Source organism: Rissa tridactyla, chromosome 20 (assembly GCF_028500815.1).
Source record: "Rissa tridactyla isolate bRisTri1 chromosome 20, bRisTri1.patW.cur.20221130, whole genome shotgun sequence".
Classification (NCBI taxonomy): domain Eukaryota; kingdom Metazoa; phylum Chordata; class Aves; order Charadriiformes; family Laridae; genus Rissa; species Rissa tridactyla.
Window position 1 is genome coordinate 2,964,601 of NC_071485.1, and position 15,016 is coordinate 2,979,616.

At 40.9% G+C, this 15,016-nt stretch overlaps 1 protein-coding gene across 6 annotated transcripts in view; it reads left to right on the top strand.

Moving 5' to 3' along the window:
• SLC23A2 (solute carrier family 23 member 2) overlaps positions 1-15,016 on the top strand; it is a 57,267-nt gene that overhangs the window by 21,153 nt on the left and 21,098 nt on the right. For 5 of the 6 annotated variants that reach the window (XM_054180943.1, XM_054180942.1, XM_054180944.1 and 2 more), the window contains 4 exons: positions 3,696-3,981; positions 4,633-4,731; positions 10,212-10,328; positions 11,531-11,688. In XM_054180943.1, coding sequence (XP_054036918.1) covers positions 3,850-3,981; positions 4,633-4,731; positions 10,212-10,328; positions 11,531-11,688 — 506 coding nt within the window. In that variant the 5' untranslated portion in view covers positions 3,696-3,849. Of the gene's footprint in view, positions 1-3,695; positions 3,982-4,632; positions 4,732-9,336; positions 9,448-10,211; positions 10,329-11,530; positions 11,689-15,016 lie in introns of those variants that run through there. The other variant, XM_054180947.1, reaches the window with a different exon arrangement.

Below are 15,016 nucleotides of genomic sequence, written 5' to 3' on the forward strand. Positions count from 1 at the left end.
TCTGGAGGAAAACCTTTGTTGTGTACTTCACTGACCATTTTTATTTGTGGCAGAGGTTCCAGAGTAATGACTTGCAGGCAGAATCTGAAAGGAGGAAATGAAAAGTAGGTTTAATTACAGTCTTGCATTGTACATCTCCATCTCTGATGGTTTTTTCTTTCAGTGAACTTTGAAATGCATTATAACTTCTTTAAACAAAATGGCAGCTCCCTTGGTAAAATAGAAAATGTGATGTTAGTGGTCATGAAAACACCAAGTGTAAGAACTACCACGTTGTGTCAAACCAGACGCTCCCGTAGCTGTGTGTCCTGGTGTCAAATCTGGAAGATGATTTGTGTGTTGGAGAAAAGGGCAAACGTGTCGAAGATCCAGAGTAGCCTTTCCCCAGCTAGGAGGGTTTTCCTCCTGTGAACTTGCACCTAGACTATCCCCTGCAGAAGCTGTTTGTCTAGATACTAATCTTATCTAAAGCATTGTAAACCTGTGTCAGCTTTTGGTCTTCCTGGGTTAATCATGTATGAGCACTGAAGATAATTTGGTATGGAAAGAGATGAAAGTTAATCAGTATGCTGGTGGAAGTTTCACTTCTAGCCTTTCCATTTGATCCAAGGCAGCAGATAATTCAGTGTACTGTGTGTACCGAGCTGGTGTTGAATGAGTTTTATCTCTTTTTACATGGCTTTTCAGCTTCTGATCAGTTAAATGTGTTACAGAGGGCTATAACAGTCTGAGTCATCCTGTGTAGCTATGCTCAGTTGGTAGGATAAGAGGTCTGACAAAAAAGACTGATATCTTTCAGATAACCTGATCTCCTGCTGCCTGAAGATTTCTGTTTCAATTTGACCCTTGTGATTGCAGAATAAAAGCGTTCTTGAAAATCTCTGATTATCATCTGTGCCATAAAGTGCGAGTGTAATTGCTGAGTAGAAGCAAAAAGAGTTTGGAGATGTGTTCTCCTTGTTTTCCTTGGACTGCCCCTCTCCCCGAACACACGTATGTACGTGTAGTGTCTATGTGCATGTAAATGTGTATACGTACACACATACCTCCCTCCTTCTAGGAGAAGCAGTAGCTGAGAGTGTTTTTGCCTGTTAATGCGGAGTCACTTGTTCGTCGTCATCTGGGAACCCTCATCCAACCGCTACCGTTCTAGCTGTTGTGTTTTGGCTCTCAAGAATTAATAGAAGGCGCAGCTTATTTGCGTGTTCTCCTGATGTAAATCTCAAGAACAATTCCCAAGGAATGATCACATCTTTGAGAAGATAGCAGTCTTACCGCCTTGCAGCGCGAAGTAAAATAGGATTATGTGGTCTTTTCTTTTGCATCGGTGGAGGTGCTGGTTAATGCTAACTAAGAGGCTTATGGTGCCAGAATACCGTAAACCAGATCTCCTGAATGGCAGGTTTCCTGCTGGTGTAACTCTTACGCTGGTGTTTTATTGGCATGGCTGCCTTTGCTAGGGAGGTGCAATTCTGCCCTTTCCCTTTTCCTTTCCAATCTGAGATGATAAAGCTGCCAGACTAAACTACGCCTGTCTCCATCGCTGATTTTCTTGGAGAATAAAATAAGTCTACGTTGACAGAAAAAAAAGCAAATTCTTTTCTTTTTTTTCTTATGTGCTTTAAAAAAAGTCCCTCGTGCCTCTATAGTAAAAGCACACAAAATCCCTAAAAAAAAAAAAAAAAAAAAAAAAAAAAAAAAAAAAAAAACCCCAACCAAACCCAGCCACCCCCACTGCCCACCCCCCCCGACCTTTAACTCTTATCTGTCTCTTGGTCCTCTCTGACCTTTTCGGGTCCCCTCTCAGACCTGCAGGGGCAGCTGAGAGAGATGAGTGTTCCTGTAGAGACTGGAGGAGGCGTTGCCAGTTTTCTGAGCACAAACTCAGAAGCAGACAAACTAATTTAACGTCGCTGCTCATGTCTGGAGATTTGCGCTTTTTGAAGGGAAGGTCTGTGGTCATTGTAAAAATGGGAATGCCTTTTCCAGAAAGGCTTGAGTGCTCAAACCACTCTTCTCCTTCAGTCTTAAGTTCAAGTGAGAAATAATTAATTATGCTATTTTAATATTTACTTTAAGAAACAAATCTTAATTAACCTCTTATTGGAAGGTGCTACTTTCTATTACATTTTGATTTAATTAGGAGTGCTTCAAGGCTGTCTCGGCGCCTAAGTAGCGTTTCTTACGCTATGTATATAAATCTATATTTTCTCTCTTGAAAAGTTGTATCGCTTTGAAAGATTAATATCTCTTTGACCTCAAGTAACCAGATTTTTCTAGAAAATGCTCAATTAACAGCTATTAAGAGCTTCTAAAATATTAGTACTCTGTAATTTTTCAAACAGTCCTAAATTGTCCCTAGCAGAAGGGTCTTTGTCAAGTTTCATTATTATTGCAATTACAGTAGACATTGAAGCTGCTGGCATTTTCCTGCACAGCGTTTTTGAAGGGAGGCTTAAGAAAAAACCCAAACTCTATTTTTTTTTTTTTTTTTTTTTTTGCTTTCTAATATATACATAACTGTGTTTTTTTGGATGTCCATTAGCTGCATTTCCACCTCTAGCAATTAAGTGGAAAGTGTCGTTAACTTGCTTTTGAAGTAACGCCAGCGTGTAGTACGTTTTGCTGCTGGATTGTGTTCCTGGTTTTGTAGAAAATTTCGCTTGATACGGTTTTGAAAAGGCCAGTTTTCAGGTTCTATCATGTACTTTCATCTGCAGCTGAGCTTGTTTTGTCTGCAGCTGCGCTTTCTTTTTTGAAGCTCAGAAACCACAGGTTGCAAAACTTGGTTTGTTGAAGAATTTTCCAGGCTGTCCAGTGGGAAGTTTAGGTTCAAATCTGTTAGTTCATGTTCCTTAGCCTTGGAAATGGCAAAAGTGTGGATGACCCTGGACTGGCAGGTCTAATTTAAGGAACAAATGTGGGAAAACTGTACTGTAGTGACCCATCTGGGAAAACAAAAGAGAACCAGTAACCTGTACGATCTTTCCTGTTCCTGTGCCAAAGTAGTGGTGATACTAATTAAAATGCACATTTTTATCCTGAAGCGGTTGGTTCGGCCTCATGGGGCAGATTGCTTTGAATGACCCGCAAGCAACTGGGATAATTTTGAGTGAGGGTGTTCAGCAGAAAGGGCTGTTTCTGTCTGTCTGAAATAGACTCGCTGAAAGTCAGGTGTGCTCCACTGTCCATCTCGTCTAAGCTTCCTGGATGCTTTTTATTTAAAAACAAGTTGTTTTAAAAGGAAGGATTTAGTTATGCACAGGTGAACTTGTGAGTACGTCTCCACATTTATGGTCTTTGAAGAAGCACGAGTATAGTTTGCAATGGATGTTCAGTAGCAATCTGTTCTACATCCACACTGGCTGGAGTGCTGGAGTACAGGCGTACTTTATTCCCAGAAAGTTCTATGGAAATGACTGTGAAATAGAAACAAAACCAAGGTTTCAGTATACTACTAATAATTGAAGACCACAAGAGAAGAATGAGGGGATTGGCACAGTATCATCATGAAAAGAATTTAAAACACTCTCAGCTTTATCTTTAAATGGTAATCTGCTAATTATCAAATCAGAGAGTAATGATAAGAGTGGGTGAGTCATGAGTGTAAAAGGGAACCAAGGCTGCAGGGCGTGTGTGTTTCTACATATATCTTAGGTGATAAAGGAAAAGTTAATTTATCTCTTCAATTCTAGGTGCCATTGATGCTAACGATACTTAAAAAAGCAACTCTAATGTCCCAGCTGGATTCCTGAGCACTTTTACGATTCCTGGAGGTACTGCTGTTTAAACAAGAAATTATCCTTAGTACTTGACCTGTCATCCCGGAAGCATCTGCTTGGGTACTGCATGCAAGTCCCTGACATTCTGGAAACGATGGGGATTGGCAAGAACACCACTTCGAAGTCGGTGGAGGCGGGAGGCTCGACAGAAGGCAAATATGAGGATGAATCTAAACATCCCACCTTTTTCACCCTGCCTGTAAGTAACACATTCAGGTACTGCTTAGTCAAGCTCAGTGTGAATCAGTGAATAATGCCTTATTCTAATCATGCTCTATAAAACCTTTATTTCCATAAGTAGTAAAACCTCTTTTGCCACTTATTGTTTATATATAAACATGGTCAATTATGTTATCTGTAGCTGTTTTCACTTCTGCACTCCAGAGCAGTGCTGTTTGCAGGACATGTGATTTCCCAGGCTGTTCATGATTCAAACAATTAACCGTCCTAGTGCAGAACGCACCAACCCCCCGTATGTCCCGAGTTACTTGAGTGAGAGTAGCACGCGACAACGAGGAAACATTTGTTTGTCGTCTTCAACTCACTTAGATTTTCAGTTGTATCATTCTGTTGTACACGTCTGCCTCTTAAGAACTCTTCCAGTCAACCTGCTGATGGTTTACTCCCCCCTCAGTTGATACTGTCCAGGCTTTGAGTGATGGCTTTCAACTTTCTATACACTCCTAGCCATGCTGTTACAGAAATGATTGCTTGCCATGCTTGTAACGTTTTCTGACAAAATGTCAAAGGCAGATGTCGAGGGAGAATACTGAGTGGCGTGAGGTATGATTGCAGAGAAAATGTTTATTTTAAGACCTCGTGTTTCTTTTTTTTTTGTTTTATTTTTAAGGTCGTGATAAATGGTGGAGCAACATCCAGCGGGGATCAGGATACAGAAGACACAGAGTTGATGGCCATCTATACTACAGAAAATGGCATAGCAGAAAAGGTACGTAGCGGTGTCCTTCTAGGCGAGAACTCATTCTTGCTTTTTCAGTTCGATTATTTGTCCACACTAGTTTTACTTGGCTGAGGGGTTTTCTTTCTCTAATCAAACATGCTGACTTGCAGATTCAGATTAGGCTTGGGGGAGTTCTGTCCTCATGACTCGTCTGGTCACATATTTCAGTTGCAGAACTCGGGGAATGACTCAGCAAATGTTAGAAGCAGTTAATGCACTTTGACCTGCCACCAAAATTCATAATACGCAATTTTTTGATTTCTTCATTTCCATTGGCCTTTCGCATGGTTTCCCTGCTAAGGCCATCCTGTTCTGTTCTTCAGTGCTTCGCTTTTTCTGCATTTAGTCAAGTGAACTGGTGGTGTTGAGCACCTTCAAAAGTGGGATCTTTCCCACTCTCTTTCCCAATTTCTTCCAAGCTCCAACCTCATAAGGTTAATTTTTCTAGCCCTTTTTCCCAGTAGGGGGCTGCTTACTGTTGTTGAGTGACAGCTTTATGAATGAATTTCAGGTCATTCATAAAAACGCTTGAACATTTTTCCTTAGGAAAATGATGATCGTATCTTAGCTATTCAGGAAGACCCAGTTGAGGCCACAAAGGAGACCAATGTGGTTGTGATTTTTCCAGCTTTTTTCTCAATTCTGTCATTCCCCAATCCTGTTCAATAATAATAAACTTGCAAGCAGGGACAGTGTGAATCTCAGCTTTTGTTTAAAATAAGGAAGAGGATTACAGTAAATTTGAACAGCATCTTTTTCTGAAGCATTTATATCTAATTGGCTTTGGGCCTAAGCCTTGTCTCCAAAAAGCCTCAATTTTACCAAATTTTTCAAATGTCCTAATTGAAAAAAAGAACAAAACTCTCTTGGTTCCAAGCAAGAGCATCATGATGCTCATTTCTTTGAGACTGTAGCTTCTGTTGGGGCAAGAATGGTATCAAAGGGTGTAGTTAAGGTTTTCTGACTTGGACATGAAAATTCACTTCTGAATTTGAGATTTAAAATATACCTCGAGTAGGTGATTCTGGCAGAGTTCTCATAGTGTTACATTTTAGAAGAATGTTATGAATGCTTTTGTATACTCTGTGTCCTACAGATAGCCTGCCTCTATGTCTCAGATATATTTCTACTAGCATCTTGATCACGCTGATGTTTTAATGGACAAATTTTGGCAACTGTTGACATGCATATGTCTGTGATGGCTGATTTTTGGAGCGTGCTCAGACTAGTGTGGAGAGAGACAATCTGATAAAAGCCTTGAGCAAAAGGTGTTCGGATGAAATTGTGCAACTAAGATTAGCGATCTCTAGACATTAAAGCATGTCTTCATGGCCTGTTTTTACCAAATGAATATTTTTCTCCCTTCCACTTCATCCATGTCATCAAAACTGTACGTGATGGGTGATAATTCATCTTAAAGAGACCATGAGCTTTTAATCAACCAAATCTGTCTGAGTTAAAGCTTTTCTGTGGCTTACAATGAATGAACAGTGAAAGGAGGGGCTGTAGCAATTAACAGCCTCGCGTATTAAGATGGCATTTCTGGTAATCTAGGCAAACCGCCTGCTTTTCACTTAGAATAAGTGTGTGCATAAGGCATGTTTGTTCTTGGCTTTCCATTCGTCTTGGGAGATCATTCACCCAAAAAAAGCAAACGAAAAACCTTGAATAAAAAGCCTTTAACAAAGAGGACTGAAATGTACTTAATTCCTGGAGGACGCCAAATGCTTACGTTGTCTCGCAACGTTTGTTAGCTGAAACAATAAACGATTAGCCCAGATGAAAAATAGCTGTATTGCTGCATCCATGTAAAATAAACAATACTGTGTTGCTTATTGCTTAATAGAATTAATCTGAACATGTCGTCGGCTCTTTATTTGAGGTATTTCTCTAAAGGCCTTATTCCCTGCAGTTTCCCAGTCGGTTTTCTTTTGGTCCTTCCCACTAGTACTTGATAACAGCCTTCGTCTTGCACTGTTGGTGGTGTTTGCTTCTTTGGATTTTGCGGTGGGTTTGTTGTTGTGTTTCACACACACCTACACACGCACCAGTGTTTTTCCAACACCTTTATCTCTGTCTCATTTTTTTCCCCCCGCTGCTTATACTTTTTCTGTGCTTTTTTAAAATTTTTGTGTTGTCCCACCTTTGGCCAATTAAAAATAAAAATAAAAAAATAAAAAAGAATTAGTCTCTGATCAGTATCTCATTCCAAAAGGTGGAGTTCATTCCCAGCAGTTCCCTACAGCGTACTATGGCATACTTGGCAAGCACCAGCACATAGTCAGTATATTAAACCAGCAGGCACACGCTCAAGATGCAAAAGGGCCAGTGACTACCCAGTGACTTATCAGCAGGGTAGCCAGACCTCACCCTGCTTCTCAAACTCCTCTTTGTTCAGTCGGTTCCCTTTATCCATTATCTGCTAAAAGTTTGAAGGTGAAAGCTTCATCTTCCAAAGCAGAGTAAGTCTGGCCTTTGGAAGGAATGAGGAGTATCTTGGATTTTTTTTTATTTTTTTTTTTTTTATCCAACCACTTTGCCGCGGAGGGCAGACATTGCTATGACAATTATGCTTTAAAGTTTGAAATTCTTTTTTAGAAGACCTATAAACTTGACTTGCAATAGGAGAGCTTCAGTTGGTTAGCGGTTGTTGATCTGTGCCCAAAGAGAGCTTTCTATGTGCGACGGACGAGTTGACTTGTTCCTAGGCCTGGTGCCTGCCGAGCTTTTTGTTCGTTGCAGGCAAATGTAGTCATAAATGTAATGGCAAATGAAAAGTTCTGAAAGAACTAATAAACTTGCTGCATGTGACATGGTCTTCCTGGTAGAAACAGATCATTGTTTCTGATTTTTGCTGCCCAAAGAAGATGGGGAATGTATATAGCATGATGTAGCGTGATATAATAGATGTGGAATAGTTAGGGAATATGCTTATGCAGCCTCATCAGTACTATGAAGAAAAATTAGTGGTTGGCACTACATGGAACACTTAGATAGCTACTGGATATTGATCTGCCAAAGTCAGAAAAGCTAGAAAGAGGCCAAAAGTTGGATTTTTCAAAAGGCAGGGGCCAAAACAGAGCCACCAATCTGCACAGATCCCTTCCTGGATTTTTAGAGAACCTGGTATCCTGCATGGGGACATTATGAACTTTGAAAATCCCACTTCTGCCCATCGTTGGGAGGAGTAATGCGGGTTGCTCAGTGCCCGGTGATAGGTGGTTTGTCTTTTTACCCTGCAGTCAGGTGGGAAGCTGTCCCCAGTTTGTTCTTCTAAATCTGCGCTGCTGTTTGGGTGACTCGGGAAGCTAACGTTGATGTGATTCGTGAAGCAAACAGTTAATTTCTTAACTACCTCACGAGCAGATGTTGTAACCATTCTTACTCTTCCTTCATGACCTCTGCCTCTCTGTAAGTGTATGATGACCTCTTCGTCGAAATGTTGAACAAACAGGCAGTATCAATGGTGAGCAAAGTTCTCAGGTGGAGCGTACATTGCAGTGACATCGAGGGGAGGTGAGGCAATCATACACACACTTTTTTTTTTTTTTTAATATATACATATATATGTGTGTGTATAGTCTCTGGGGAAAGGCTAACAAAACTGTTTTAGAAGAACAGAAAGTATCACAGCAGCTTCTCTGGGTGAATCTTTGTTCTGAGCAAGTTCTTAGGAACTTAGAAACCTCTAGCAATGATAAATGTCCTGATGTGTGTCCATAACTACGTTGGCTCTTGAGTCACCCTCCTCCTGCCTTTGGGGGTCAGCAGCTTTGTGTCCTGCCTTGGATCTACACGTAAGTGCATCAACATGAGGATGTACGCAGTTTTTCCCAAGTTCCAGTTAGAGACATGTGCACGTTTACTGCTGCTCAGTGCTCTTCCTCCAGTATGAGGTGAAGCTCTAAAACTCAAGTTCCTCATGTTTTTATTTGTTATTTTCTAGAGAATCAGGTCAGGAGGGTGGTCTTTCATTTTTCAGGCAATGAAAATAGACATTAATGCTGCAAATTGGCGAGATGAGTTGTGCAGTGAAGAATTTCCCTTATTCCTCTGTTTAGGACCTATACTGTATTTAAACTAATCCTGCTGAGCAAATTGCTCAGGGCTTAGCATCGTGTAAAAGAGCCTTCTGAAATTAGCATTTCTATATTTTGCTTTTCCATTGTAATACCCTAGACCTTTCCGTAGCGGTGTGGTTATTTACTTTCCCTGAATTTGAATTAGCCCAGTGGCAGTTGTTTTCCCGACAGAAATCGGAGGTAAGAGGGAAGTACCATGGGTCAGTTTGGCTTCCCTGACCTTGCAGATGATAAACCAAATAGAGATTATCTAAGCATAATCCGTGGATGTGTTGTGATTTTTTTGAAGAAGTAAAGACCGTTTGAGGCAAAGTGACGAGTCTGGCGAAGTTCCCAGTCTTTGTGTAAGGCTACTTCACATGAGTTTGTTATGTTCTAGTGTGGATTAGGTCAGAACAGTAGTTATATAAGGTATTTTTTGGATAATTGAGCTGAAATGATAAAATCTGATACTTCCTCCTGCTTTTGTTGTTGGTATTTGGGCTTTGGAGCATTGTGTTTTTGTTCTCAGGAATTTCAAAACCAGAGCGTTTGAATGGAATGATTCCACTTAGTTGCAAAGAAGAAACCATCGAGATGAATCTTGTTTTACTGGAAGATCTGCAGGGATTTTGATGCGTTTGTACGTGTGGTCAGTTGTCTCTTAGCTCTCTGCAAATTAGGGCACATGGTAGGCCAGAATGTGGTCTCGCTTAAATTCCTGCAGGCTTGGAGGAAGTCCGGTTGACTAATATAAATTGGCCGTAGATGTATTCAGTTCTAACGTTTGGTATTGTTCTTGACTGCTTGCATGTGGGGTGGAAGCAAAAATAATAAATCTTGTGGCTTAAAAAAGGTTAACCAGGATTGAAATTGAGTAAGAATTAAGCAGGGAAGCAATTACTGTAATAAGGAACTTTCCTGCCTGTGATTTTGGTCTCTTATGCAAGGATAGCCATTCTCCTTTCAAAATAGCCATTGTTGACTCTTCTACATAGTTACGATTCTTCCTTTTTTTTTTTTTTTTTTTCTTTTTTCTTTTTTAATAAACAGTTCGGTCATGATAATCCCATTTTTGGGCAACTTTGGCAGCCAGGTCAGTTAGATCATAAACGAACAATTGTTGCGTTAGTATAAGGGATAAGCAGGGAACGGCTTACAGAAATGCGTTTGGTAGAAGTTCAGTAGCTACAGCTGGGGATGAACTCATTATCAGAGGTAGAAGGCTTTAAAAATGTTAACATATCAGCATCGCTTGGAGCGTTAACACCAGCCTTGGAGTATCTGGGAATTGCCTGATAGTTGGAATTCAGTTTATTCATATGTAACAGTAACCTACTGTTGTCCTTTGTGTCCTCTCCGAATTTTTACCCTCCCCACCTTTCTCAACCCTCCCTGTCAAAACAGAGCTCTTTGGCAGAGACGCTGGACAGCAGTGGCAGTTTAGACGCGCAGAGAACTGACATGATTTACACTATTGAAGATGTTCCACCTTGGTATCTCTGCATATTTTTGGGGTTACAGGTATGTTTCAAAACAGCTATAATATTTTTCTCTGTAACTTTTAAGGGGTTTTTAGCATTTTCTGTGTAGTTCGTTGCATTTGTGTACGTGATAATTTTATTCTTCCCACGCTCTCACATGTTTGAAGAAAGGGTTCAGACAGTTTCTTCTGAAGTTGATCAGAAAGATTATTGTGTTGATAATGACCTATATTATTGTTTGCTGGCTTAGGCCTTTGTGAGATTCACTTCAATATTTAGTCTTCTAAGCAGCTGTTAATACGTGAGCAAACATTAAGTGGTAAGCTTCAGAAAGTGACATTTGGCACCTCTGGAATTAAAGATAATGTTTTAGTTCTGAAATCTTGAATATTAAAGCTGCTGCTGTAGCCATTTCAATTCTGCAAGCTTGATAGCATCATCCCAGACCTGTGGGCTCGCTAGTAAGTGGGGCGGGCAAATTCTGCACTTTCTGGAGTGAGAGCGTGTGCGTCCTGCGATGAGTAGGACTGTTGTGGTGAGCTGGACCCTGCTGCCAGCACAGCCGCTCACTTACGTGAAGCAGAACAGCTCATTTCGTCTCCTTTCTTTTTCAAACGGTAATAATATCTGTCCCACAGGAATGCTGAGAATTTGTTAATATCTGTAAAGTATGTTGAGATCTCCAAACAAATACATTCCAAAGCATCCTTTTTATTTCTGCCTTTCCTCAAGGACAGGCGATTCTGTATTTTTACTTGCGTTGTTGAATATGGTGACTCTTGTTTGTTTGCTTAATGTATTTGAATTGAAAAAGAATTAATGAGTACCTAGTTTCTGATACTTGTGAGCCTATTTGCAGCCTAGTTTGTGTGCGCGCTTAAGTTCATTTGTAAGCTGATGGTTTTTCACATGGTTGGAAGTGAATGGCGTTATTTGTCTGCTTTTCTGAGTTAGAAGCTGTTTGCAGCGCAGTTACCTAGCTACCTCCTCACCAAGAACAGCAGCCGTGTAGCTGTGTAAATAACCTAGTTTATCCTACAGAAATAGCGATCATTAGCAACAAGCTAGCGGTGGCTCAACACGGCAGGAAAATACTTGAAGAAATACTTAGGACCAGGAAGTGAGAGCTTTGGTGGATATTTCAAAAGCAAAAAATACCCAGGGCAAAAGACAAGATGGTCATAAATTTACTTGCTTATTAATATTGGCTGCAGTATTAACAGACCATTTTTCTCTTCACAGCATTACTTAACATGTTTCAGTGGAACTATAGCAGTGCCCTTTTTGCTAGCGGATGCCATGTGTGTTGGATTTGACCAGTGGGCCACCAGCCAGTTGATTGGGACCATTTTCTTCTGCGTGGGCATCACTACACTGTTACAAACAACTTTTGGGTGCAGGTGAGATCTGGGACTTGTTTCTAGTTGTTGAGACGGTGATAAGACTAGACATCTGTTGGGATGTCCAGGATGCAGGCCGAGATCCAAGAGGTAGTTAATCTATTTTCAAAGGATAAACATGAAACACAAGACAGTAGGTCATATATGGGGCAGTTAGGGAAAGCTTCTGGAACGCTGCTCCCAAAAAAGGTGGGTCTGAAATCAGAGAAGGCATTCCAAGGGTAAGAAAATACAGCAGGAGTGGGGAGAGGGAAGAAGGAGGAAGGAAATCCATGAGGACAGAGAAGGCAGAAGTGTTTCTAGGCGAAAGGAGAAATTCATGCACCTTGATAAAGAGGAACTACTTTTGGTATTCTTATTAGTTTATTGAATGATACTGCATTCTTGCCAAGATTTAGGCGGTTGTGATTAGTCCTGCAGCAAATTTTACAGGAGCCAGCACACAGTGTTTGTCAAATGAAAAAGGTAGGGGAAAACCCTGAGGGGTAATTTTTTATTCTCTGAAATGTCTCTCTTATCTTCCAGTACAAACGAATAATTTGTTTTTATTTGTTAGTTGCTCTCGGTTGCAGGGAGTGATCCTTCCTTGAGTCGGGAAGAAGCACGTATGTTAGTGTAGTCTTTGGGCTGCTGTCCTTAGGAGGATGCAAGAGAGCAATTCAGGTGTTAGCAAATACGTGTGAAAATCTGGTTTTGGTAAGGACAGGATGCTGTAAGTTTTATTAACATGAAGATAAATATTTTATAAAAACGTGTGTTCTACAGCAAACACTGCAGAGAGATGTTTGACATATTTACTTAAACTTTTGTTGGCTCTGTCTGTGAGAACCAGGAATAGCTAAAACCTGCAGAGTTATTTCTGCATCTCCTTGAATAAACCAAGAGTGATAAGTAAAACCAGAAGAAAAGCACATGTTGTAAGAGTATGCCCTCATATGGTTACTTGAATAATTCATGGGTCATTTAGTTCAATTTAAGAATAATAAGAGCTAATAATATGAGCTGAAATCTTGCATTCCAACAGAAAATGGACAAACCACCCCCACATTTTTAAAGATTTATCTAAGAAACAGAATCTTTGGGTGGAAAGATTATCCCAATAGGGTGCAGAAGGCAAGCCTATAGTAGATCACTTGCAGTTGTAGATCAGCTTTTCCCAAATATTTCAGGTTTTCCAATGTAATCTTTAGTTGCTATTAAAATAGCTTTCTTGTCTTTTGTCCTTTGAAAAAAGCCTTCCCTTAATTTTTTTTTTTATTACGTCTTATTAAACTTACAAAATCACTCTGCTGTTTTGTATGAAAAGTTCATTCCGATGACAAAACAGCATAATGAAAATTGTTGAAAGAGAAAATGTTCTTTCCCCAATGTATTTGCTTTTAGTCAAGACTACCTGCAGTTAATAATCATATTTTTCTGCCTCGGTGGCTCTTTGAGCTCGTAGGGTAGCTTGCCTTAGCTGTAATCATAAATTTTCACGTACCTCGGTGAAGGGAGGCAGAGGAGCAGAGCTGTGCGCTCTCTTTTAATGGGATTGTTGTATTTTTTTCCCCATCTTCTATTTGTGCTTTATGTAGGGAGTCCAGGGATTGTTGACCTAGGCGGGAACTGGAAGATAATGTCTTTTATTGTTCAACTTTGAGTGTCTCCTCCCTGCATTTACTGAAGTTTAAACTCTTCCAATTTTCGTAGAATCACAGAATCATAGAATTGTTAGGGTTGGAAGGGACCTCAGAGATCATCTAGTTCCAACCCCCCTGCCACGGGCAGGGACACCTCCCACTAGATCAGGTTGCTCAGAGCCCCATCCAGCCTGGCCTTAAAAACTTCCAGGGATGGGGCTTCCACCACCTCTCTGGGCAACCTGTTCCAGTGTCTCACCACCCTCATGGTGAACAACTTCTTCCTAACGTCCAGTCTGAATCGACCCATCTCTAGTTTTAATCCATTCCCTCTAGTCCTACCATTACCCAACATCCTAAAAAGTCCCTCAGCAGCTTTCTTGTAGGCCCCCTTAAGATCCTGGTAGGCCACTGTAAGGTCTCCTCGGAGCTTTCTTTTCTCCAGACTGAACAACCCCAACTCTCTCAGTCTGTCCTCATAGGAGAGGTGCTCCAGCCCTCTGATCATCCTCATGGCCCTTCTCTGGACACGTTCCAGCACGTCCATATCTCTCTTGTAGTAGGGGCTCCAGAATTGGATGCAGTACTCCAGGTGGGGTCTCACGAGAGTGGAGTAGAGGAGGAGAATCATCTCCCTCGACCTGCTGGCCACGCTTCTCCTGATGCAGCCCAGAATATGATTTGCTTTCTGGGCTGCTGGTGCAAGCTGACGGCTCTTGTTGAGCCTCTCGTCCACCAACATGCCCAAGTCCTTTACTTCAGGGCTGCTCTCAAGCCAGTCACTGCCCAGCCTATATCGGTGCTTGGGATTGCCCCGACCCAGATGGAGGACCTTGCACTTGGTCTTGTTGAACTTCATGAGGTTGGCATGGGCCCACCTCTCCAGCCTGTCGAGGTCCCTCTGGATTTTGCAAAAGTGCAGAGCTGTAGATGGAGGTGAACTCAAAGGGGAGCTTGGTTTTCCTGTGCTTCTACCAGCTTTCTTCTTCTGCCTCAGATTTATCAGAAAAAGCTTAACGTTTATGCTTCCTGAGTCTTGTATCTCTTAACAGAACTAAAGTTTGTCATCATATTTTGTTTTCTTCCCAAACTAATCTGGGGCTCTTTGACTTTATTGCTTACTATAGTGTGATTTGGGGCTCCGGCAGAAACCAGCGTGGTCCCCCCATCAGTTTGAAACGCTCTGTTCCTTCTGTATAGTCCCACCTCTGCCCTCCCTGGTGGCTTTTTCCCCTTTACAGTGGCTTCCACTTGCACGTGTTTATATACTGAAGAGGCAGTTGTGTTGGAGTCTTAAAATAAGCAAACCTGTATTTAAGGAGAAAATTTCTGCGGTTGAATGTTTTATAACTCTTTAACATGGGATTCTGGTTTTATATAAGGGTGGGAACGGGATATAGCAGCGATGTTCTCTAAATGAGATTTTAAAGTATTTAGTGGCGAGTCTATCAACTGCAAAGTATTTCAGAAAATAAAGCCACTACGGTTTCAAAAGGTCAAATTCCATGGTTTAAAGATCCTTAGAGATGGATTTAGCTCAATTATGAGGCGGAGTTGTGGTCAGTTTGGTACCCATACTAATTTTAGGAATTCAAGCTATTTATTAGATTATGTAATAAGCCAAAAGATTTGGCAAGGATTCAGAGTAATTAGTATGACTGAGACAATCAAATACGGCTTTAATATACTTAGACATTTTAGACTAG